Genomic DNA, 26,643 nt, shown 5'->3' on the forward strand with positions numbered 1-26,643 from the left:
CTGCCTTGAGCTTCCGCTCCTTTACTTCCTTCCTCCACATACGCAAACTGTCAAACATAGCTGGCCTAACTTTCTTTAAAAACAATCGTTTCTCTAAATACTCGAGTTTGTGAGGGTCCATTGTTCCCTCTAATGGCCATTGCAACTGGGGATCCCCTTTTGTATATTTGTTCCACAATGCATTATACATGATGGGAAAAATTCCATATTTGATGTACATCTCAAAATTCGGCATACCTTCTGGTGGCGCCGGCTGACTTGCTTCCAAAATGCTCTGCTTATCGCAGTGGCAGCAACAAAAATTCCAAAGCATACTAAATACAGGCTTGTTATATAAGATATAATAAACAGGGAGAAATAAAAAATATTCTCACATTACCTGTAAGGAAAAATGTTAGTCAAAACAAATAGCAAATTGCAAAACAGATTCCAAATTCCAAAACAAATTCCAAGCAGATTCTGAACGGATACCAAACAAATGCCAAGCAAATTCCAAATAAATTCCAAGCAAATACCAAACAAATTCTAACCAAATGAACCGGTTCAATACAGATCTACCTTATGTATAGTCTTCAACTCCCACGTGTTGATCCTCCCAGATCCCCCAAAAAAATGACAGTCCGAGGGACCCAGTCAAGGCCAGCAGCCGCCAGGAAGATCAGAGTCGGAGAGCTAAAAAATCACCTTGGACCACGAGAAACACTAGTCTCTTCAGGTGGGGCGCCCCTCAGCGAAGTTCATCTTACCGACACGATCTCATTCTCCAGCCCGACTGCAAGCCCTTGAGGGGGCCCTTCGTTGGGCGCCAATTTGTGGAAGCGGATTATTGATAACCCACTTGTGCAGGGTCACCTCTTCGTCCACGGGTTCTTAACAAGTAAGGAGGAATCGACACTGGAGCGAAGTACAAACCATAAGTCATTTATTAACATTCATGAATTGGGCCTCGTCCGACAAGCACCATAGAGATACTCAAGGAGGAAGCACACCGGATGATGGTTACATTGGTTTTTATAGCAAGAGATCACAAACAAGGGACGCCCAGAGGTGAATAGAGCTTTGGGAAAAACACACAAATGAGGTACCGGTAAGAATCGACAGCCTTGGTGCCTTATACATTTGTCGCGTCCTGAAGCTGCACAACAAGATATGCTATCTGGGTAAACTTTACTTGAGGCTTTACCATTGTCTGAAAAACCCCAAGCAGACGCCAGCTGTTCTTTTGCGCTGACTCTGCATGTATACAAAGCCTACAGTGCCCCAATCTAGAGTCTTTACACATGTTTATACAGATACAGTGTCAAGGATAGAGCTGGGCTGGAAGTAGGGCGGGGTGAAAAATGGATGAGGCCTTGCTTAATCAAAAAATTTGAGAATCCGATATTACATTTTAACACTAGAAGCAAATGCAGCAGAGAGGAAACAAAGATAAGAACTTCACACATACTTAAAAGAGGCAGCTTTTCGCTTTGTTCAGGCTCTGTTTAGGAGATATGCATGCACTGTACGAACATCAGATGTGTTGATCTTGCCCAGTATTTGCACAAAATAAATTGCATTTATATAGCGCTTACTACCCCTGAGGTATCGTTGTAATAATTGAAATATCACAATTTTTTCTTTTAATGCACTATGGCTAGAGGAAGCTTTACGCTGACAAAAGGCAACATTGTTTTATGTGTAGCGTACAAAAGTGTGAATCAGGAGGGTTTGCAAGTATACTCAAGATGTGCTCAAATGTACTCATGATACACCTGCTAAACACATATGTGAGGGCTTAAGATCTGATGCCACTTCTTAAAATGCCATTTCCTGTGATGTCATGCGCTGTGATGTCACGCGCCTCACGCGCCACAATGTCACGCATTCTGATGCCACTTGCATACTGATTAACTAGGTTAGTCCCCCCACTTCTTTTTTAGGTCGAGCATTCAAGACCTCTAGTATATACGTATATGTGTATGTACTTTGTGGGCTCTGGAGATCAGCCCTAGGACTTGTCTGCTTCCACTTAGGGACTTTTTTTCTGTTCAACTGTCTCTATTTAACTGTCTTGATAGAAGACGACAAGCAGAGGTCAATAAAATACCAGAATCACTTTAGCATTCTCTAGATTCCAGACCATAAGCACGAACACCCGTAAACAATAATATTTGTTTCAAATATTGTATTTCCAGTGATATGACAACTGAAGGCCCTGTTTTTATATTAAAAACAGAGCTTTGGGAGGAGGAGCCTTGCGCCCAACCATGATGGACGCGTAGGCACAGGGCTCCCGGGGTCCACTCAGCCTCCCACGATTATCCTGGATTTCATCCTGATATTTTGAAGGAATACTACGGGCGAACCTACGCTGAGGATACTCCTGTTCTCAGAACTCAAATCGGACTTTGGGAACTTCACTTCTTCGGTCTTTGGACAAGAGGCCTGCTCTGCGGCGCTGCCCCGGACTCGGGTTGGCATCTTCCCCGTGTCCCAATTGAACAACAACGGATCCGGAGCTTCGGGCTGACCCGTGCCCCCCGGGTTTCACTTTCGCTTTCGACTCTCCTCAGTGACGTGGAGGGCGGGCGCCTGCGGAGGCTCCACATCTGAGCAGCTCGGAGGCCGGCGGGTGATATCGGTAGCGGGAGCTGTCTACCACTGATTGCGGTGTGCTCCCCCCAGGGAACCACTACAACACACGGGCATCCAAGAGTTGGTTTCCCCGGCCGTGTAATGGCGGCCCGACTGGATGGGGACAAGCTAAGGCCCAAGGTTACCCGGAGAGGTGGCTATGTGCAGACGAATAATATGGATCGGTATGCCCATCAGAAGGGGTCTCCTGGTCCGAGTGGGCTCGCAGAGGTGGCTCGGGAGGGACCGTCATCCTCGGCGGAACTGACACTCAACGATGTCATGGGTGCCATCGACGCCATGAAGGAGTCGGTTGGCCAGCGGTTTGACTCTGGCCCACAAGCTGGACACTGTGTCAATTGATGTTAACCTACTCAGAGCGGACCTTTCGAAAACCAGCGACAGGGTCAATTCACTTGCTCTCACGACTTCGGGCCTTACGAAAGATGTCACTGACCTGCAGACGGAGCTTCACAGTCTGAGGGCCCTCACCGACCTTTCGGTCAAGCGGCTGGAGGATTTTGAAGGCCGGGCACGGCGCAATAACGTGCGCATTGTAGGTGTGCCGGAGAGGTCGGAGGATGGGTCAGTGGATCTTTTTGTGGAGGAACTGATCCTGAACCACCTCGTGCCAAAGGGCCTCAGTAAATACTTCATGGTGGAGCGGGCCCACAGAGTTCCGGGGGGTCGGCCGAAGCCGGGGGCCCCGCCGCGACCCATCATCGCCAGGATCTTTAACTTTAGGGACCGCGGCGCCATCCTGCAGACCTCCCGTGTAAATGGCCCGCTGAAGTATGAGAACGTGGACGTCAGCTTTTATCCTGACTTTACTCAGGCGGTCCAAAAACAGCGCATGGGGTTTCTGACTGTGAAACGGCGATTAAGAGACATGGGACTGAAGTACGCCATGCTTTTCCCGGCTAAGCTTCGTGTTGAACTGGAGGGCCGGACCCACTTTTTCGACCGGCCTGATGCGGTGGAGGAATGGCTTGATACATTGCATCGTCGACGCGGGGGAGAGGAGCGGGCCGAGGACGACGGAGGTGGCTCGGCGGAGCACCCGTGAACTACTGAACTATGGTTCCTGGCTAATCGTGTGTTGAACTCAGACTTTGGTCGGGGGTGACCTAGTACATGGGACTGCATTGCCCTTCCTTTTGTGTCGGGGGGCTGCGGGGTATCTGGTGAGACTCTTCCTCCTCTAGGGGGGTTTTCTTTCTTTTCGTAGACTAGGTTTATGTCGGGGCGACAGGCACACTGCGAGTTGGGGTGGCTAGATGTTCTAGTGCAGGGGTGCAGGGTGGGGGGGTGTGTCACGGGAGTTGGGGGGGGGTGGTGGGGGAGTTGTTGTTGTTTCAGGTTTGTTTTATACCAGGTGATCGATGTTCTGTTTCTTGCTCTCGTAGTGGGTGGGATGATCGTTGTGGTTGAGATGGGGGGTAGGGGGTTGCATATTTTAACATGGAATGTCAAAGGTTTGGGGGACCGTGTGAAGCGAGGGGTGGTGCTACAATATCTGAAGCGTCTCTCTCCAGATGTCGTCTTCCTACAAGAGACGCATTTGGTGGGCAACTCCTGTCAGGCATTGAATAGACGGGGCTACCGTTTGGTGGCCCATTCCGGCTTTACCACTGGATCCAGAGGGGTAGGCATTCTGGTCCGAGCCTCTCTCCCACTGGAAATTGACGAGGTGAAGCACGATGATCGGGGGCGTTACGTAGTGCTGGTTGGCCGGTGGGAGGGTAAGACTTTGTGTTTGGTTTCAGTTTACGTCCCCCCTGGGTTGCAGACTACCACCTTCGCGGATCTGGGAGGTCTATTGCTCGGGCTCCCTGAGGGCCTGTTGCTGGTTTGTGGGGATTTCAACTCTGTTGTGTCTGGTAGAGAGGATCGACACCCGCCCAGAGACCTCCCTGGGGCGCATTCTTGGTTAGGTGGTTTTATTGACACTATGGGACTAGTTGACTGTTGGAGAGCGATGCACCCGGGGCTGGCTCAGTTTACGTTTCACTCTGGGGCCCACGGCTCCCTGTCTAGATTGGACTATGTGCTGATGCCGGCTGCCCAAGCCCCAATGATTGGGGAAGTTAAACATCTTGCTCGTGGAATCTCGGATCATTCCCCGGTGCTGCCCCACTTGGATATTGCCTTGGGGGCTGGGGGGAGGGTGGCACCGATTAACCCCTGGTATCTCCGTGACCCCACAGTTCGTGCCCAATTGGTGAAGTCTCTGGACCGGTTTTTCGCGGAAAACCAAGGTTCCGTCTCGTCAGCCTTGACATTGTGGGAGGCCTTTAAGGTGGTGATCCGTGGGCAGGCCCTATCCCTGATCTCCCTTGCTAAAAAGCGTAAAAACGAAGAGGTGGTGCACCTGGAGTCTGACATAACTAGTATGGAAGGGGATCTTGGGCGGGGAGTCACGAGGGAGAAACTTCACGCCCTTAGCCTTAAGCAGTCGGACTATAGGGCGCTGGTTACGAATGCTGCCAAGCTCACTAGTCGGGAACAGCAGGGGCGCTTGTATGATGTGGGTGACAAGGCTGGAAAATTGATTGCGTGGCTGGAAAAGAGCGAAAGAGTGAATCGTGTGGTTCCGGTGATTGTGCGCGCTGACGGTGTGAGTGTCACAGATCCCGGAGAGATAGTGACTTGTTTTGCAGATCATCTGCGTGACGTCTATACGTCGGTCTCGGATAGGCCGGAGGATGACTCTCGCCAATTGTTACGAGATATTACATTGCCATGCCTCTCTGTCTCCCGACAGAGATTTGATGGATGCGGCATTGACGAATGATGAGATAGCACTGGCAATTCGCGCGGTCCGCTCCGGAAAGGCCTTGGGCCCGAATGGTCTGCCGATCGAGCTGTACAAGCTTCGTCCAGAGAAGCTGGCGCCTCATCTCCGTGAGATGTTTAATGCGTCGCTTGAGGTAGGCTCCCTTCCGCTGGACCAACGGCTTGCAACTATTGTGGTTCTCCATAAAGAGGGTAAGCCGCGAGACTGTTGTGCATCGTATAGGCCTATCTCACTCCTAAATGCCGAGCCAAAGATTCTTGCGAAGGTCCTGGCAAATCGACTGATTACTGTAATTGGCGACCTGGTTCATCCGGATCAATCTGGTTTTATTCCGCATCGCAACACCGCGTTGAACCTGAGGCGCCTACATGGAGTTCTCGCAAGGGTCGATTGTATCCAGGAGCCCACCATTTTGGCGTCCTTGGACGCCACGATGGCGTTCGATACGCTGGAATGGTCGTATCTTTGGGCGGCACTGGCCAAGTTTGGTTTTGGACCCAGATTCATTAAATGGGTGAAACTGTTGTACGTGGAGCCGCTGGTGCAGGTGGTGGTGAATGGTAGGGTGTCGGCCCCCTTTGTGCTCGGGAGGGGTACCCGCCAGGGTTGCCCCCTGTCCCCGCTTCTTTTTGCTCTTGCGTTGGAACCCCTGGCGGCGTGGCTGAGGTGGGAGCCCTCTATGGCGGGTATCCGGTGGTCTCCGACGTTTGAGGACCGTGTGTCACTATACGCTGATGACATTTTGCTCTACCTCACCTCGCCGCGGAAATCATTGATAGTGTTGTTCGATGTTTTGACTTCCTTCGGCCGCAATTCTGGGCTTGTTATTAATTGGGCCAAGTCCTGTGTATATGTGTTGGTTGGCGACCCCCCTCCTCTCCCTCGCGGCTGTCCGATTCAAATCTCTCAGTCTGGATTTAAATACTTAGGCATTCACGTCTCCTTGAGTTCAGCGGTTCGTTACTCTCTGAACCTGCTGCCACCGCTTCAGCGGCTTCGGGCTGACGTAGTTCGTTGGCGGAGGCTTCCGTTATCGCCGCTGGGCAGGGCGGCCTTATTTAAAATGATGTCGCTGCCACGTTTTTTGTACGCCCTACAGAATACGCTGGACGTGGTGCCTACACGGTATTTTCGGGAGGTGGAAAGCCTGCAGCGACAGCTGGTGTGGGATGGGAGACCACGTATCGCTCTTGCTAAGCTGACTCTTCCATGGTACGATGGTGACATAGCTCTTCCTGATATCAGAAGGTATTATTGGGCGTCCCAGCTGGTGGCAGTGAACCATGGGACGTATGGCCCAGCTTTGAACCCCGCGTATGAGATGGATAAGCTACTGTTGCCGGGTGGGGATTTCAATCGAATGCTTTACTCCAAGAAGGGACGCACTAAACTTACGGGCCCCACGAACAATGCTGTACGCGCCTGGCACGGCGCCACTGCTGCTACGGGCTGGAGGGGCCGCCTGACTCATGCGACTCCGCTGTATGCTTCTGAAGAGTTTGGCGGGCTGTGGCGCACTAAGGGATTTGAGAAGTGGGACACGATCGGTATTAGCCGAGTGGGGGATCTGTGGGCGAAGGGCGCTTTTAAAACGTTCGATGTCCTTCGGACCGAATATAGCCTGAGCGATAGGGAATTCTTTCGTTACGCGCAGGTCCGCCACGCCCTGCTTTCTGCCTTTCCGACCCCGGCGGATATTCCTGAGGCCTCCCCCTTGGAGGATCGTATACTTGATGGTTACTTGCCAGACAGCACCATTTCCCTGATCTATAAAAAATTGATTAATACCCGCGCGGACCTCCTCACCCGCCTGCGAGAGGTATGGGTCGCGGATGGCCTAGAATTGGACGACGAGGACTGGGTTGCGGCTATAGCCTCGCCGAGAGAAGTGGCCATACCCGCTCGCCTTAGATTTGTGCAGTTAAAGATATTACACAGGGTCTATGTTACCGGTCCCCGTTTGCTTCGCTTGGGCTACTCGAGTGATGGTTTATGTAGGCGTGGCTGTGGCCTGCTTGGTACCTTTTTCCATATTTTGTGGGAGTGTCCAGTGGTTGTCCGGTTCTGGACTAGGGTGCATGCAGTGATGGAGGAGGTCACTGGTGTGGCTTTACTCCCGGAGGCGCGGCGCTGTGTGTTGAATGTGTGGGAACCGACTGATTGTGACGCGGCCCAGGAGCGCTGGGTGACTCTGGGCAATATGATAGCCAAAAGGGACACCGCGCAGCTGTGGGGCTCGGGTAGGTCTCCTACGGTGTCAAAATGGAAAGAAAACATGGATTGGTGCATGTTCCGGGAGAAAACCGTGTATGTTGCTAGAGGCAAACCCAAAAAATGGAACAAGATGTGGGGTCCGTGGAATTCTTACCGCGGAGATATATGCACGCCCCCCCTGGTGATCGCCTCCGATGTAGCTCTGTCCCCTTAGCCCGGCTATTCCTGTTTCTTCCTGGAATTGGTACTTGGGTTTTTCCCTGCCCCCCCTCCTACCTCGCCTAATACTAACTTTTGCTTATAGTGCCGCTGAGTGGCGGTTGCCCCCCCCCCCATGTGAGAGCAAGTTCCTGCTTATGTAGTTTCCATGCCTGGTTTTAGTTTTGTTTTGTTGTTTCTTTTTCATAAAATGTTAATTCAAAACCTTCTTGTTGGATGGAGTCTAGTTGTGGGCCTGTTGGCCACCCTCCCGTGTAGGTTGCTCATTTGTTGGCTGTACTGTGTTTCCTTTTTGCATACTAGCGGCCGGCCTCGGAGGTTGTAGGCCCGTGACTGTACATGACTGCTGTGTCAATAAAGGTTTTTCAAAAAAAAAACAAAAAAAAAAAAAACAGAGCTTTGGACTATACCATTTCCCGCTGAAAGGCAGTATTTCTCTCCAAGTGTTCCCATACCTGGCGTGCCACGCAGTTTGGTGCTTACTTTCCCTCCATGTTAAAGAACAGTAGATGTTTCAGCACCCAGGCTAATGTGCTGCATGGCTAAATACATATATGGTCCTAAAGGCGAGACCGATTGCATTGCAAATGCTTGTGTAGGAAGTGTGCTCTGGTGGGCACCTAGGGAGAACCAGAAGGAAGCTTACAGATCAGACGTGCAGCAGTATTTTGTACCACTTAGAGAGAATTGACTCGTTAGCAGCTATTAACAAGGCATTCCCGTAGTCAAGGCAGCCTGTTATTCATAAGAGCTTGAGTAAGAGCTCTCCTTAGTCTTAACGGGAGACACTGGAACACTTTTCTGATCATGCGCATTTTACCGAAACAGGCATCACTTATTGACATAATCAGTTCTCACTACTGATCACAGTAAAATATATTGTAGACAAGTAATCTAATAGAAACGTTTGAATAATATATGGTAACTAGCATATGAGTTTGCAATTAATGTACACCATGAGTTTTACCTTAATGTAGTAGCTAGAAGTTTTTTTTCTTCTCAGCTTCACACACACTAGTCAGTGTGCCACAGATGCTCCACTGCTGTCGGTCTCTACAGCAGTATTATATGACTCACTGTCAAAACGTGAAGTTTGTTATTACCTGAAACTAAGACTTGGGCATGCGCAGACAACACTCACTGTTTTCCACTCTGCTTGCTGGCACAGTGACAGCAGACAGGCCCGTTCCTTGGTGCTTCCTACCATGCGCATCACCATTTGAGGCTGTGAAGGTAGCATAAGTGATATTGACACGTGATAATGACATGCGCTTCCTACTGTTTAGCATGCTGACTTCATGAAGACCGGTAGGTTTGATTGCCTGACCTGGTGCTGATTTGGTGACGACAAGTAGGCCTGTTTTGCCTGGAAGTGCCTGACCTCCATGTCACGCACCACTTTTGAAATGCCAGGAAATCTCACTCTGTGCCAACCAGTCGGTAGAGGACCTGAAATGAGACTATAACAATTGGGTTAAGACTTACATCATTGAGCACTTCAGTTCCAAAACTCACCGTGTTTGAACCCTTGGCACCTTCCTTTAAATGGATGGAACAGGAGGTAGGTTCAGCTCATTCAGCTCCAACTTCAAAGTTTCCAAAAAAGTAACTTGAGGCTTATTTAGTCAAGTGCAATAGAAAATTCCAGAACAAAGTTCAACACAACAACTGCCCCAGATCCAGTCTATAGAGTCTACACTTGTACTAAGACAACCACATTCCAAATTCCGCTGCTGCATTCCATGAAAAACATTGAAGCAACAGCAGAATAACGCTCTTCTAGACCTAACACACAGCGGCTGCGGTATTTCGGAGAGCCATTATTTATATATTTAAAGACAAGATAAATTGTGTTAAATGTTTCCAGAACTACTAGGGTGCTATGGACAGCACATTATGGCGGCACCTCCACACAGGACTGAGTAATTGACCTTCGTTGGAAAAGATCTGGAGTGCAATTTATCAATTTATCTTGATTCGAATATTTCCTGGATAACATTCTAAGGACAATGAAGAATATAAGTTACATCTTCTCTGAGTTTGTGAAAGTTTGCAGCAGAATGGACTGACTTTGAAACGTGAGAAATGTAATTTTTTCTGTAGTGAGGCTGATTATTTAGGGTTCACTATTTGGGCCAGTGTGATTGAACCAAAACGCTCCCTTTTGGAAGCTATCAGAAGGTCCCCACTCAAGATGCAAAATAATAGTTGTCCTTCGCTGGGCTCTGTGAATACTATAGTAAATTGATTGAAAATTTTGCAGAAAAGATGGAGCACTTAAGGTATTTGATTAAAAAGGGAGCAGCATGTTTTTTTGGGGGGGGCAAGAACAAGAAAAGGCATTTCAACATTTCAAAGAAGAAACTAAAATAAGTATTTGTCTCATATGACCATTGATTGAGGAGTGAGTTTAGGGATTGCTGGAGTTCCGAAATGAGCAAGTAATTGTTCAGTACCACTTTGGAATTGCCAAATGCTATCAACCTAAACATGTGTTTCTGCCGAATAGTTGTTTTATAGTAAACTGAAATGTTTAATAAACACAAAGGTGTTTAATTGTCCCCATATGTTTTTTGCATGTAGTATTCTGCTTGTTTGGTCTGAGAGTTGAAGAGTCAGCCTAGTTCTTGTTTTTGACACTGAGCTGAATAGAGATGAAAGATGTAAATTGGTCCAGGATTTCTGGACTGGTTTGGGAAAACAAAATCCATCCATTAGCAGCAGTGATGTAATGCCCACTAATAGTGGGAAAAAAATAGTGATTTGCCTTTTTGTAAGTCTGAAGTTGTGGGTTTATTCGATGGTGGGTCCCACTGGTGACAGGTGTAAAATTGAATGTTTTTATTGGTTTTGAAATATTTCACTTGCACAACATTTGTGTTTTATTATTTTCTGAAGTGCAGCCTCACCCTGGTGCTCCATAGCTCTCAATAATCTTTCCATAGCTCTAAATAGAGGACACTCATAGGGATGTACCAGGATTTCTATGCCTTCCTAACAAATCTCCAGTCGATGGGTGTAGGACAATGCTCCTTTTTGTGTGGGGACCCTCATTGTATGCTAGATTTTGTTGCTGTTCTTAAACTCCACACACTAGGACACTGTTGTTGAGTGCCCAGTGCTCTGACCTCTAAAAGCCCTAAAAGGCTATACTCCTGGATTTCATATTGAACTTACCTATAAATCCTTAGTATATGGTAGAAAGTGTACTCAGGGACTGTAAGTTAAACATCACTAGTGAATGAATGAATGAATGAATGAAAGCAAATTTATAAAGCGCTACTCAGCCCAATGGGCATCAAGGCGCCTAACCAAAAAGCTAGATAGGTAAAATAGACTTGCTTACTGGTAGGCCTTAATAAAACACCATGTTTTGAGCGCTTTTTAAAATGGACTAGTGACAGTTGGGCCTTAATCTCTGCGGGAAGGGCATTCCATAAACGGGGGGCCACATTGGAGAAAGCTCTACTGCCCCATCTAACTTTCTTAACACTGGGGACTACCAGAAGATTCCTCTCAGAGGAGCGAAGGCACCTGCTAGGAGTATAGCAGGTTAGCAAAGAACCTAATGCATTAGAAGATCCAGCAGATAGGGCTCCAAACACTAGGCTCAGAAGTTTAAACGAAATCCTCTGCTGGATTGGAAGCCAGTGCAGACTTTTTCTGGCTAAAGTAGCCGAGGACGAATTAGGTGCAGCGATAACAAATCTTGCTGCAGCATTCTGTACCGCCTGGAGGCGAGAAATGAGACCCTTGTTGATATCAGCATACAATGCATTACAGTAGTCCAATCTTGAGCCCACTAGGGCAACTACCGTGCCTGGGGGGATAGATAGTGAACAATTCTCCTCAGAATCTTAATAACCCCCCCAACAGGTGGCCACCGTTCTGTTTACCTGGAGAGTCATATTCAGTGAGGTGTCAAATATAATGCCGAGATTCCTGGCCGAGCGGGATGGCATAGGGCAGGTTCCCAAAGATGGGGGCCACCACTCATTGGACCAAATGTCCTGATTATTACCAAAAATCAGAACCTCTGTTTTATCGCCGTTCAACTTTAGGAAATTTTGAATCATCCATTCTGCGACTGCTTGCATGCAGTTCCTAAAGTTGAGCGCGGAGGTACAGGCCGAATGAGCTAGGGACACCATAATTTGGGTGTCATCGGCGTATGACACAACCTCCATGCCCTGAGATTTCACAAGCCTAGCAAGCGGGGCCACATAGATGTTGAACAGGGTCGGACTCAAGGCCGACCCCTGTGGAACCCCACATTGCAAGGATTTGGCAGGGGAGAGGAACTCTCCAAGCTTGACCCTCTGCTCTCTTAGCTCTAAAAAAGAGGACAGAAGGCTCGCTACTCCTAACTACCTCAAGCGTGATGTTAAAGTTGAGGGAGACAGGGTATCGAATGCTGCCGTTAGATCCAATAGGACCAGAAGTGTGGTCTGACCTTGGTCCACCTTCAATCGAATGTTGTTCACCACCATAGTGAGTGCCGACTCCGTACTATGGAATTTCCTGAAACCATGCTGGGAGTTGTCCAGGTATCCAGAGGAATCCAGAAAGGCCGACAGATGAAAATTCAGGTTAGATTCGAGCATTTTGGCTGGAGCAGGCAGCAGAGATATTGGACGGAAGTTTTTCAATATTTCTGGGTCCAGGGTGGGCTTCTTAAGCAAGGGCCTCACTATCGCCTTTTTCTAGGCTACCGGAAAAATCCCCTGTGCCATGGCACCATTCATCACCTCCAACAAAGGAGGTAATAGCGTGTCCCGACATGATTTCAACACTTTCAGGGGACAAGGGTCCAAAGGAGAGGCTGATTTTTTCCTGTTCAGCAAAAGATCAAGCTCCTCAAGGGACAGCGGAGGGAAAAGAGTAAAGGTCTTAGAAGGATCTCTAGCCCAAGACTCCATTTTTCCCAAGGCCGAGGAGGTATGAGTTCCCAAGGTACTCCTCTGTGATTCCAGAGCAAGATAGATGTCCTCGATTTTATTGTGGAAGAACTCTGAGATTTTATTACACAGCTCCTGCGACCCTACCACTGGATCAGGCACTTGAAGGGAACAGAGCGAGTCCACGATCTTAAAAAGTTCCTTTGATGACGAAAGGGATGAGGTAAGATTAGAGAAAAACTCCTGCTTTTCCTTTATCACCCTGACCTTATAATCTCGCAGCAGATGTTTGTATGCCTCTCTTTCCCTGGGGTCCCAAAATGTTCGCCATTTTCTTTCCTGTCTCTTAACGCCCTGCCTCAGAAGCCTTAACGGCTCAGAGAACCACGGAGCAGAAGGTTTACGTCTTGCTGCATACCGAAGGGAAGTGGGGGCTAACACATCAACCGCTCTAGAGATTGAATTAGCGAGCTCTTGTGCAGCCTCACATGCTTCCTTGGTAGAGGAATATGAGATAGCCCCTATGAAAGGAACAAGAGATTCGTTGGTAATATTCTTGTAGCTCCTTTTAGGTACTCTATTGATGGAACTCAGCTTAGGCGCCCCTACAAGGGGAGATGCTAATTCTAAGGGCACTGCCAGATGATCAGACCAAACCAGACGTAGGGGGGGACCAACTGACAGTCTCGGGTCGTTGGAAAACACCCCATCTAGGATATGTCCCGCTCGATGGGTTGGACTGTTTACCAATTGGCTAAAGCCACACGCGTCCAGCGAGTCAACCAGGAAGAGTGTATCATTGGAACCCAAATCATCCAAATGAAAATTTAGATCTCCAAGAATGGTCAAATGGGGCTTACCAAAGTAGGGTTCCAAAATTCTAAGAAGCTCACAGCTAAAATTAGATCTAGGTCCAGGTGGTCTGTAAATAAGAATACCTGTAAAAGATACCGAAGGGGAGCAAGAGATACAGAAGTACATGGCCTCAAAAGAGTCTGAGGACTCGGACAAGGCTTTAATACTACAGACAAGGGAAGTTTCATAGAGAATTGCCAGCCCGCCTCCCCTACATCTTGTTCGATCAAGTCTATGCAACGCATAGCCATCCGTAAATCGTGACCAGCAGAGTCCGACGCCCAGGTTTCAGTCACAAAAAACCAAGAAGGTTTCCTCGCGGTCACAAACTCATGAAAAGCAACATTGTTTTTAATAAGAGACCTAGCATTGACTAGGAAGCCCTTTCTGAGTTGAATATCATTCCCTTGGATGATAGAAGCATGAATCACCCCATTATTAGAGCAAGAGGGCAGTAAAGTGCCATTACAAGTATGACAAACAGTAGAGCATAAGAGGCCCTCAGGCGAAAACCTGTGGTGACATACTAAAGGGGAAGGCTTTAAAGCAATCAGATCCTGAAAGGAATATGAACATAATACCTGAGGCAACGAATACATATCCTCAATGCCCAGCCCGTCCCGCAGCGCGTCCTCAGCGCGGACGGGCGCAGACGGGCTGAACTCAGGCGTAACTCCGGCGACCCCGCTGCGCGAGTCCGCTGCGCGTCAGCATGACCCCCTTATGTAGACGTCTAGCGTCCTTGTGACGACTAGAACGTCCGATGTCCAAGATGGCGCCGCCAGGCGTCCCAATGTACACCCAATGTGTCCGACAAGCTCCAACTTATCCGGGAAAGGGACCCGCCCAACAGCGGTGGAATAAGCGTTTTTATTGTGCGGGTAAGAGGGCAGACAGAAGGGCTCACAATTAAAAGCAGGGGATAATGCAAAGCAACTTTAACCAAAATACAAAACGGGCGTTTTAAAAAACCAGTAGTAAGCGGGATGGCAAGCAACAAATTGCAGAATGCGCTCTAGACGCTCTCACCTAGCACCTAGTGAACTGCAGCGTTGGTAGACTGCAGCACTTATTGTGTCACTATTAAAGTGAAAATGCAAAACATGACTGCAGGCACACCACAAGTAAAATTTCTGTGCAGGTTTAAACTGCAAATTCGACCTTTCAAAATAACCCATCTTGACAGGCCTAAATCCTCCTTTTAAATATAATAAGTCACATATAGGTATATCTTAAATGCCCAAAATGCAAAGTGCATGGTATTTAAAAGTAAGACTTGTAGAGGCTTAATGTTTTTCCTTACAGTGACAATGCCCTAAATGCTGTTTCACTGTAGCAGGGTAGCTGTTCCATAGGAAAGCACTAGGATACTTTATTAAAGTTATCTTTGCCTGGGAACCAGATAAAGAGTTAATGCTTGGACTTTTATAAAATATGTATTATGAATGCAATTCATTGGTAAATTCGTATTAGTAACAAATGTTTTACGAAAGGTATTTTTAAAAAGGTTACCTTTTGCCTGCCTAGACCTTCTTGCCTGAACTTCCAACTGTTACCCAGGAGCAGAGTAGCTCCTTGATTAACTGTAAATCGGCTCCCAGTGCTGAGAGAAAGGTTGTGGGGGTGAGGAGACGTTGACCTTCCCCGATAGGATGACCTGGGGTTGTGCCTAGCCCCTTGCATATCTTTAAATAATGCCTATGCTATCACTCACTGGCAGATGTAACTCACACCTGGGCCTGCCTACCCTTTGTCTAACTAACCAGTCCCAGTGGGACAATAGCTGCCCCAAAACCGATTTTGAGTGACCGCATAGGAATGGTCGCCCATTTTCTTGCCACTCTTCTGAGGTGGGCACAGGAGCTCTGCACAGGGCAAGACAGTTTCTGCCATGTTGGATTTTGGTAGAGAGGGGCAATCTGGGATTGTTTGCAGTAGGGCACACAGGAACTGCTACAAAAGTGGATAGGGAACTTTTTCATTATTGGTTGGGAACGGGCCAGGAGTCACAGTGTAGTGTAAACTGGTCTAGTTCTACAAAGTTTGGCTTTCCCACTCACAGGTGCCTGAACTTAGGTCAGCACACCAATGCTTGAGCATAAAAGTCAAGGTTGTTGTCGCCCCACACATCCTAACTTGACATATTTGTTGGTGTGATGTCCATGATTTCTGGGTTGCTAACAGTACAATAAAGGGGTCAGGGGTGCAGTGGTAATTGAAAGCCAATTTCATTCTTTATAATTCTTTAGAGTATCACACACAAGTGCGGCACTAAGAAACAACAATATATATTTAAGTGTTTATTTCAACAATCTTATCCTGTTGCTTAGTGCAGGAGTAATAACCACACAGAATATAATTAAAACAGCACTAATGCACTAACAGTGAAAATAATATGAACATTTATAACATGGACTACTTTTAGGTACTACACTATGAGAACTTGGATTAACTAACTTACTTCAAATGTTTCTTGGGCTTGAACACACTGCATTCCTTTTCAGAGCGGAGAAGCTGTGGTTATCAGACTTTGGCCGGGAGAGAGCTGTCCTCTCCTCTCCTTTCAGTATTGGCTTGGTATCAGCTCTCAGCATAGGAATGGATGCTACTGCAGTACGGCAGTCTGGCAGGACCTTTTGCGATAACCTGGGGTGAAGGCCTCTCTAAATCGTTGGTGACTCAGTGGGATTTTTGTAGGATTGACCACTGACCTTTACTCTACATTGTGCACTTTCCACGAGGTTCAAGTCATAACCGGTATAAACCAGTATGACAGTACAATACATAACCAGTATGAACTAGCATGATAAAAGTATGGCAATTCAGGCTACATGTCTACTTTCTGCATTCACTCTCTGACTTAGAAACATATACATCAGGGAATTGGTATCAGACTTATGTGACCTTAGGTTGTTTATCAAGGTCATTGTTTGGATGATTTGATACTTTCATGAGTTCCACAAAAGATAATAACATGCAGCATTTGGGTTAAAGGTAGACAGGCTAACTTAACAGGCTCAAAATTTAGTCTTTACCACAACCTCTATCAATATTCTAGTGCCAGGTATAAATGTGGCTCCCCTGGATACCTCCTTCAGAACACTATAATGAACCTGTGGAAGATAGAAGAAGGCTTGCACTTGCTGTTTTCGACCTGTGAGGAGAACTCTAAGGACTGGCCTGTTTCCCACTTGTACTCAGCACTAGGAAGTTGACTCCAGGGATCAGTTGGCTGACCTCCTGTTGAGCTACAGGGATGCAAAAGCTGCAAGAAGCCCACTTCCTGGAAGAGCCTAGGTGACAAAGTGTCCAGCCGACAGAGACCTTCCTTGGTTGCAATTTTTTTATTTCTGTAGCTCTGAGCATTCCCGCGAAAAACTGAACTACACCTGATGGATATCTGGCCTCATAGCATCCATTTGGGCCGCAGCCTACTGCCTTGCCCCATCGAGGATTTTTGGCTTCCATTTCAGAGACTAAGTCTGAATGTAAAGCATCTGACTAGGGCAAACCTGGTCTCTGTACCTGACTGGTTTTTGGTACTTCTAAATGCTTTACACATTTTATTAAGTTAAGTCCATCTGCTCTGTGCCACAACTACAAGTGGATGATCTCAAGGTTAAATTACTGAAACCCTTACTGGGCCTAATATTGACCTTGTTACTTGTGGTGGACTACAATCCACCCCAACTAATAAGCCGCTTCTTCACAATGGGTGCCTCATATCTTAGCTGCTGCACCCGAGAATGCATGACTACCGAATTGTGCTTTCTTAATTGGTAGTATTTGTAGGGTGACCAACCGTCCGTAAATTTCACGGACAGTCCGTAATTTTGGCCATTTGTCCGTGAAGGATTCTTTAACGGACGCCATTTGTCCGTAATTTTAACCGGGCACCGGTGGCACCACCCTAAAGCCGGCACAGCTTCCACCCACCTCCCTGCTTGGCTCCGATGCTGCTGAGGTGGGTGTAAGAGACTCCGATGCAGCACCAAAGCTCAGATACCCAGCAGCATTGGAGAGGCACAGCGGGACGGCGCCCCTCACACCTTCAGCCCTTGATGAGCTGCTAAGAGGTGCTTGAAGGTGACTAAGAGGGAGGGGCTGCAGCTTCAGGAGCAGGGGCATCTATTCAGATGCAAACAGCCCTGAATGCCTCATGTCTTTGCAATTTAGAGGGGCCTCACACATTCCCTTTCTGCCCGGGGCCCCAAACACCCTAGAACCGGCTCTGATTACACCAAGGCAGCACGTGGTTCTCTTCACAGAGCTTAATTACTGTCACTAAATTGTAAGCAAACTTCGGTTCTTCAAACATGCAGTCTATAATGTAATAAAATAAAGAAATGGCACAATCGCACCCACTCTGATTAACAAAGTATGAAGGACAATCAGTTAAATCAGTTAAGTACTGTACATCACAGTGGGGGATGGCAAAACTAAAATTTTGGAAAGAGAGCCTGTCGTCTGGTTGTCTTGTCCAGGAGGGGGTGAGGAGCTCTACCCCACCCTGGAAGAGACCAAGATGATACGAGAATACTGCATGCCCACCCCTGTGCCAACCCTGGTGCATCTTGTTCTCCCCTCATGTGGTGGCTCCTGCCCCCCCCCCCCACCTCTGATGGATCCTGTCTCCATCCTGGGTCGCTTCTGTCCCAGCCCTGGAATGGCTCCTGCAGCGAGGGTGAAGTTCTTGATGGGCCTCTTCTCAAAAAGGCTCAGCTCAAAATTAATATGAAAAGGTGAGTGTGTGAGTAAGTGAAGGGATGGGTGGATGGCTGGATCAATTAGTGAAAGGGTGAATGGATGAATGAACGATTGAATAGATGGATAATGAGAGAGGATGGATGGATTGATGAGTGAGTGGAAGGATGGATGAGAGAAAAGGTAAATAGTTGGATGTATGGGCGGATGGGTAGCTGGATGGGTAAAAGGGTGGATGGATGAGTGAAAAGGTGGATGATGAGTGAGTGGATGGATGAGTGAAATGATGGATGGATTGATGAATGATAAGTGCAAGGGTGAATGGATGGACAGATGAGTAAAAGGGTGGATGTAAGGATGGATGAGTGAGTGAAAGGGGGTAGATGGACAAAAGGATGAATAGATGAGTGAAGGAGTGAAAGGATAGATGGATGAGAGAAAGGATGGATGAGTGATAGGGTCAATGGATGGATTCATGAGTTGACGAGTAGATTGATGGGTGGGTGGATGGAAGGAAGTATGGCTAAGTGAAAGGGTCGATGGAGAGAGAAAGGAAGGATGGATGGATGACTGAAAGGGTGGATGGGTGGAAGGAGGAGTGACTGGGTGGATGGATGAGTAAGTGAGAGGATGGCTGGATGGGTGAAAGGGTAAATGGCTGGATGGATGAGTGAATGGATGGATGGATGGGTGGAAGAGTGGGTGGATGAGTGTACAGATGGATAGGGTGGAAGGGTGGATGGATGGATAATAGATGGATGAAGGGATGGTTGAGTGAAATGATAGATGGAAGGATACATGATGGATAGGTTTGCAAATGGTTGAATATGTTTGGATATGACTGCAGTGCTTAATTTGTGCCGCTGCTTTCCGGTGCTCAGCACCGGCACTTCATTGTCAGGGCCGGGGCTATAAATTATTTTCAGGAGGCAGTGGTGGTGAACGTAATAAAAGAATAAAAAAACATGAACAAAGGGGATACCCTGCTGCGCTCTTGTGGAGGTTTTTGTAAGGATGGATGTGATTCTGCTGTGCTCTTGTGGCGGTTGAGACGTCCGGTCAGTGGTACCTGATAGCGTTATGTTGTAGGGGGGGGGGAGGTGTGGTTGAGTAAGGAGCCATGGGATGCTCTCTGTATTATGTACACTTCACATGTGACGTGGGGTCATGCTTATTTACTGTACATCATGTGGAGTTTAACAAGGCCTTGCGGTTGCCTCCTGATAGGATGCCGCCTTACTATGCTAGCACATTCTAAGGGGGTGGATGTTGCGTGTTCTTGAAGGGTGCCGAGTTGCACCTTGAGGCATGGGTGATTATACAGTTTAGTGGTGTTCTGTGGGCCGACTATACTACAGATGGAAAATAATTCCTTTATTGGAAATAGTATTTCACAGCTTTTTGGGGCTTCTGTTTTCTGTGAGCGAACTGGGAATTTAGTTTCACCGGGTGTTTTTCCTTCTAGTGTTGTGAAATGGCTATTTTGGTCATTGGCTGCATAATGTGTTTTCTTTTTCTTGAGTTGTAGAACTGGTCTATTTGTCTTGTTTATAAATTGTGTTTTCGTATGGCATCCTCCTGTTAAGAGGAATGGGGTTGTGGGCTTTTGTTTAAGTCAAAAATTTGAATCCCGGCAGGGCCACTCAGCCTTTCATCCTCCATGGTGAGTAATTGAGACCCTTTGACCTGGTAAATATTAACACCTGTTGTGTACAGATCGTAGAAAGGGGCAGAAGGGTGGTATGGAGCCGTAAAAATAACTTTATTAATAATAAAACAGCATGACTTGCCATATATGCGTTGACCCACGAAGAGTACTGTTCCCTCTAACTTCTTATCATATGAAGTAAATATGCTCCTTAAAGAACGTCTCATGCTTCTAAGCGCTGTAACTAACAAGTATTATTCCAGTTATCAATGGTACTTGGTGGCATCTTTGCTGAGAGCGGATAAGGAGATCAGGAGTCACTTGAGGCTTTGCCCTTCTTTATTGATGGCCCCTCTCCACATTTCACAGTGGAAATAAATAGCATAATACACTCGGCGCATCTGCATCAATGCTACATATTCGGTTCGAACTAGAGACTGTCGTGCATGTGACTGTCACTCAGTGCCTCAGGGAAGGGACTGCCATGAGTGATCATCACTCAATGCCTCAGGGACTACCATGAATGACCATCACTTGATTTCTCAGGTGAGGAACTGCCATGAATGACCATCACTTGATGTCTCAAGTGAGGGACTGCCATGAGTGCCCATCACTTGATGCCTCAGGCGAGGGACTTCCATGAATGACCATCACTTGATGTCTCAGGTGAGGGACCGCCATAAATAACCATCACTTGATGTCTCAGGGAATGCCATAGGTGGCCATTACTTGGTGCCTCGGGAGAGAGACTTCCATGAGTGGCCATCACATGAATGACCATCACTTGATGCTTGAAGGGAGGGACTGCCATGAGTGACCAGCACATGAGTAACCATCACTTGATGGATCAGGTGAGAGACTGCCACGTGTGACCAACACTGGAAGGCTCGGATGAGGGACTGCCATGAGTGCCCACTCTTGATGCCTTAGGCATGTGACTGCCATGTATGACCATCACTGAATATATAGGTGAGGGACTGTATGTGCATGACCAGCACTGGATGGTTCGGGTGAGGGACTCTATGTGCGTGAACATCAGTGGATGGTTTGGTCTAGGGACTGTATGTGGGTGACCAGCACTGGATGGTTTGGGCTAGGGACTGTATGTGCGTGAACATCAGTGGACAGTTCAGGTGAGGGACTGTGTGCGTGACCATCAGTAGATGGTTCGGGCAAGGGACTGTATGTGCGTGTCCATCAGTAGCTGGTTCGGGCAAGGAACTGTATGTGTGTGACCATCAGCGGATGGTTCGGGCGAGGGACTGTATGTGCGTGACCAGTGGATGGTTCAGGCTAGGGACTTATGTGCGTGACCAGCACTAGAGGGCTGAATTGAGGGCACTTTCATAAACGTAAACACCTGGTGGCCCATTTGTTTCATGTACTGGTTTCATGCCACCCTCGTCCAGGCCATTGGATCACAGCTCGGCGAGGTGAGCTAGTTGGTTTCTGTGGCTAACTTACTGCCCGGCTGGTAGGTGGCCATCCAGCAGCGAGGACCCTTGTAGAGTTGATAATGCTCCTAGAGTAAGTGGGTGGAGTCAGTGAAGGAAGTGAGTGGAGCCAGGGAAAGTGGATGTGGCCTCCTACAAACATTTGAGCACCTGGACTTCATATTTTACAAATTAAGCACTGTATGGCTGGGCTTACTTATATACTATTGCGCGATCTCCTCTGATGTGTCTGTAAAACTTACCTATTGTCCTGAAGTTTTGTCCTGAATTTTGACTTCCTGTCCTGAATTTGTGTCCTGAATTTTGACCCTTTGTTCTGAATTTTTACACTCACCGTCCTGAATTTGCACCAATGCCAGTTGGTCACCCTAAGTATTTGTCGAATAGACGTTCGAACTAGACCTCAATCGACATGCGTAGGCTAAATGCATTGAAGGTGCCAAGACAAAGCAGATGGTCTATTTCTGTAACCTAAACACAGCAACTTGAATATAATGTGCTCTGCCACTGTAAGACAGGGTACAGATGCAAATGATTGCGAGATAGAGTTGCAAACAATGGAGAGCTGTGATGGTAAAGTCTCTGGTTTCATTATATCCTAGATGCCATGTTTTACACCAAATGCAGTTCATAAACCGTTTTCTGAACTAGTCCTAAGCAACCTACTTTGTAGTAGTCACTTGAGAGAACACAAAAGCATTTATAACTGTGACCTTTTGTAAAAAAGAGAATAAATGAAGCAAATGTTTTTAACTGTGGAGCTTATGGAACCCTGAAAGGAATACTGCATTTACCTATGGAATCGGGGTCAGTTTATCGTTGATTTTGGCTCCTAGGTTTTTTTGTAATTTTCAAGGTCGTTGGTGAAGAACCTAGCTCCTTTGGTCAGATGGGAGTATGCTATTTGGGGTAATAGATGTTTTTCCCATTACAAATCTGTTTGATCCAGCTACAGAACATGATGTCTGCAAAATTGTCAGAAAAAGGCACACTTATGTTTGATACACTAAAGATATGGGGCCCAATTCATAAAGAGACATACATGTAGTCACATTATGAGTGTGGAGTTTCCATACGGCGCAATCTCTCCAGTGTGACATAAGGGGATTTTGCCCCGAGCATGGACATTCTGCCACGAGTATAGAAACTCTACCACAAGTGTAGAGACTGCGTTCTCTTAACCTTACTACACTTGAGTCCCTTTGTGTATCAGGCCCATGGTTTCCAAATCATTTTGCAAAAATAGGTAGTCAATTTATAGTTCCCATTTTGTATTGGGACCTCAGTTCTAACCTTAATCCTTAGTCTTAAACGGCTTGATTCACAAATTTTGTTTTTAAGCCTCTAGATAAAATAGGCATAAAATTAGGATTATGTTCTTATTTTTGCCAGTCTTGCCTATCATTCATTTTAATTGTCTTCTATTTTTGAGTAATCATACTTTAAGAATATTTGACATGCTTGTGCGCTGGTAATTGACTATACATTGGTTTTTTTTACCATAGTCCATCTATTTTGATGAACCAAATTCAATCAGAGCACGGAGTAGTAGCCAGGAAGAAGTACCAGATTGGGTAATGAGTGAATTGGGATCCCAAGTACAGAAAGCAGATGAGTCCTGGAGGCGAACACTCAAAGATGACCCTGCCTTTGCTTCTTCCCCCATTCGGTCACGGAGGTAGGAATTTAAAAGCATACTTTCATCATGCCCTCTGCCATTTGCAATCCAGCGGGTACTGGCAAAATGTACGATTTGCCCATTGAAGCACTTCAATTGCATATTATGTACAGTTAGTATTTTTTATCATTTTAGCAATGTGAGCTGTAATAAATTAGAATATCTGCACCGTAGTGTTTATTTTTTTTCGTAATATGCCCTCCTAAGGTAGCTTTAGATATGGCAAATTGTGGGTCGGATGGGTAGAGGATGCAAATTGAGGTGGGTACACCTACTTATGAACTTTGTTTCTAATATTAACAACAAATAACCCATGTCTTGCATATATTGTATTATGTTGCTGTTGTCTTTGGAATCGTGTACAGTAGAACCGAAAGACAGCTGGTAAAAAATGTCTGCCAGCAGTGTATCTGTGTGGTTTTCTTACTCACCAGGCAAGCTATTTAACATAGTGAAACCTTCACAACAGGACCTTTGTGGTGATTCCTCCTCTATAAATATATTTAAAGGTGAATTTAAAAATCCGGGTCATACGTAAATTGATTCACTGGTACATATATCAGCTACTGAACTCATTGACTCAACAGATGGATCCCCTTGAGCGTATATCCTTCTCAGTATGCAAGGTCCCACACATAATGTAATGTCCTCTTCTTCAGGAAACGCCCAATTCAGCCTGTAATTTCTATGAGCGCGCGATGTTCTTCTTAGTACGCACTGTCTGTTGAGCTTGTAAAGTGAGATTCAGCTCGTAATGTCACCGTCAGCATGTATTGATATTCGTATGGCACTAACCTAGCTAGGAGGCGAAGAGGCAAAGTAGGTCAATTGGCAGTGGTTAGGAGATTTTTACCATGTGCATGAAGTGGGTATTTTACACATTTGAATTATACATATACATTTCAAATATTTACAATTGCATTATATTTCACATATATTTTACAGTTTTAGAAAGCTGGAGTGATTTGCCCAGTCACACAGTTCTATACAAATGTCGGTGCAATATCCCCTTTAGCATGTAATGTCCACTTTTTTTTTGTTTTTAAACAATTTTTATTGCGTCAAGTGTCACATACAATGCAGCGCTCTGTAACCCAGAGGCTAACTGCTACATTTTACAACACAGATATTGCTTTGACATTTAAAATATACATTCTGTAGAAGAAAAAATAATAAATCACCAACAACACTCCAAATGCACTGTCTTTGCACCACATATTAGACATCACCCACCCTCCCACCGCATCTGTGACAAGTCTCGCTGTACAAATTGACCCCTGTGCCACAGCGCTACCCAATTAACCTAGCAGAGCAGCATCTCCCGCAGAGACAGGCTCCAGTTGAAGGCCTCTATAATACTCCCATCTCTTCCAGATCTTAGGGTGCTTTTGCAGACATCCCCGGGCATTAAAAATAGGAACCTCCAGACCCATATTAAAATCTAGACCATTTTTCCATGCGGATAACGAGGGCGGCGCCTCTGCCTTCCACTTTCGTGCAATGTCTCGCTTGGCTAATGAAAATCCCAAGATCATCAGGTGGTGCTCATAGATATTTCCCCCAACTCCTCCATTATATGCAGCAGCACTAATTTAGGCGAGAAGGGAAGCTCCCACCCTAAAGCTTCCGCAAAGCAGGCCAGTACCCCCGCCAGAACTTCACAATCGGCATACACTGCCAGACCGTGTGAAATAGCGTGCCATCCTCCCGTCCACATCGCAGGCAAATCGGGGACGCCACCAGGCCTTCCTTCCAGTGTCTGACTCGAGTATAGTAAACCCGGTGTAGAAAGTTGAATTGAATCAACCGGAGGCGCATTGCTATCGCTGCCTCCCGAGGGGAGGCCAGCGCTTCCGTCCAATCATCTCACTCCAAGGGGCCAAGGTCCTCCTCCATGTCACCCTAAGTTTATCCAGTGTAGTGGGGCTATTTGTCACTGGAGATTGGTAGATCTTGGAAATGGTATGATCTTGTAGATCACCCATAAACAGTTTAGCTTAAATGGGACTAAAATCGGAGAGGGACTCCAAATCTGTAACACTGGGAAGAAGGGCGTGCCTAAGCTGAAAGTATTTATAGAATTGGGTTTTTGGCATCTGAAATTCGTGCTGAAGATCCTGAAAAGACTTTAGGACTGTACCTCGCATTACGTCTCCCAGGGTAGAGATCCCAATATTGTCCCATTCTCGAAAGCCCGCTAGGCCAGCTTATTGCGGCAATCTTCCATTGAACCAAAGTGGAGTCTCCTTCGTCAACTTGCCCCACCCCCCCATCTTTCGTAGCGCCTGCCTCCACACCTGAAACACCACCCTAGTAGCGGACGGCAGGGCCGTACGGACTGAGGCCAATTATAGAATAGTGTGGAGAGTGTTGGTCCCCATACACCTCTGCTCCGCCGCATATGCGGCGTCAGGCCTGTCCCCATACCACCAATCATTTAATATCAATAGCTGCGAAGCCATATAATAGGAGTGAACATTCGAGGTGGCCAACCCTCCTCTGTAGGTCGACTGAAAACATGTCTGCAGTGCTACTCTGGATGCCCTTCCCGCCCATAGAAACTGCCCTAGAGCCGAGTTAACTAGGTGAAACCACGAAGGGGGGACAGGAAAATGGTAATTCTGTAATTGGTAGATCAGTCGCGGTAGCGATACCATCTTAAAGATGGCTGATCGACCGGGGATAGAGAGCGGCATATGAGACCAGGCCCTCAGCTCGTCACGCACACACACCCAAACCGGTAGAATGTTACGTTCCCAGGACACCCCGAAGAGTCAGACAGAAAAACTCCCAAGTACTTTACGCCCACTGTAGTTACCTGCACCGCAGATACCCAAACACCCAGTGCCACCTGTTTTCCAAGTGTCCACAGAATGGATTTACACGGATTCATAAACAACCCAGATGATTACCCAAAGATTTCCATAATACGAAGCATCCATGGTCCCGTTCTGTTAATGTCTGTCAGAAAAAACAGGACATCGTCAGTGTATAACGCATACGATCCGATAATCCCTGGGCCCACTCAAAGCCAGTCACCTGAGCATCAATCCGCACCCATGCTGCCAAAGGCTCCATCGTCAGGGCGAAGAGAAAAGGCGATAGCGGGTACCCCGTCCAATAGGGAAGGTGAAGGAGACAGACCCCGCGACACGGACTGACGCTGTAATGTCCCTATACAATAGCTTTAAATAGGACAAGAAGCGTGGATGCATATTCAAGCTGTAATGTCCACTTCTATATGTAATTTCCCCTTCATCCACTTCAATACATATTGCTCTCTTCTGCATGTAATGCAAGTTCATACTTATTGAATCAGGAAAATAATGATATCACAATATTTCTGTGTAACCTTTTTTAATACCTAATCAGTATTTGTAAATACCGGAGAGTTTTGTAAATGGTGAAATGAAGAAAGGACAACGTGTTTCTGAGTTTCTCCTTTTTGGAATGGCAAGAGAAGAGGTCCCCCTGCATTTCTGTAGTGAACTATCAGAGAAGGTTTTCGATGCTCTCATCGTGTACTCCCCATGGCCTTGGTACTCAGGCCTGGATAAAAT

The 26,643-nt window shown here is 46.8% G+C and overlaps 1 protein-coding gene across 4 annotated transcripts in view; it reads left to right on the plus strand.

The window, feature by feature from the left end:
* The window catches only part of CEP112 (centrosomal protein 112), a 2,536,355-nt gene that overhangs the window by 165,761 nt on the left and 2,343,951 nt on the right, over window positions 1-26,643 (plus strand). For all 4 annotated transcript variants that reach the window (XM_085617276.1, XM_085617275.1, XM_085617278.1 and 1 more), the window contains one exon: window positions 22,911-23,083. In XM_085617276.1, the coding sequence (XP_085473402.1) occupies window positions 22,911-23,083 (173 nt within the window). The remainder of the gene's footprint in view (window positions 1-22,910; window positions 23,084-26,643) is intronic.

The sequence above is a fragment of the Triturus cristatus genome, chromosome 7, assembly GCF_964204655.1.
Source record: "Triturus cristatus chromosome 7, aTriCri1.1, whole genome shotgun sequence".
In the NCBI taxonomy this organism is placed as follows: Eukaryota; Metazoa; Chordata; class Amphibia; order Caudata; family Salamandridae; genus Triturus; species Triturus cristatus.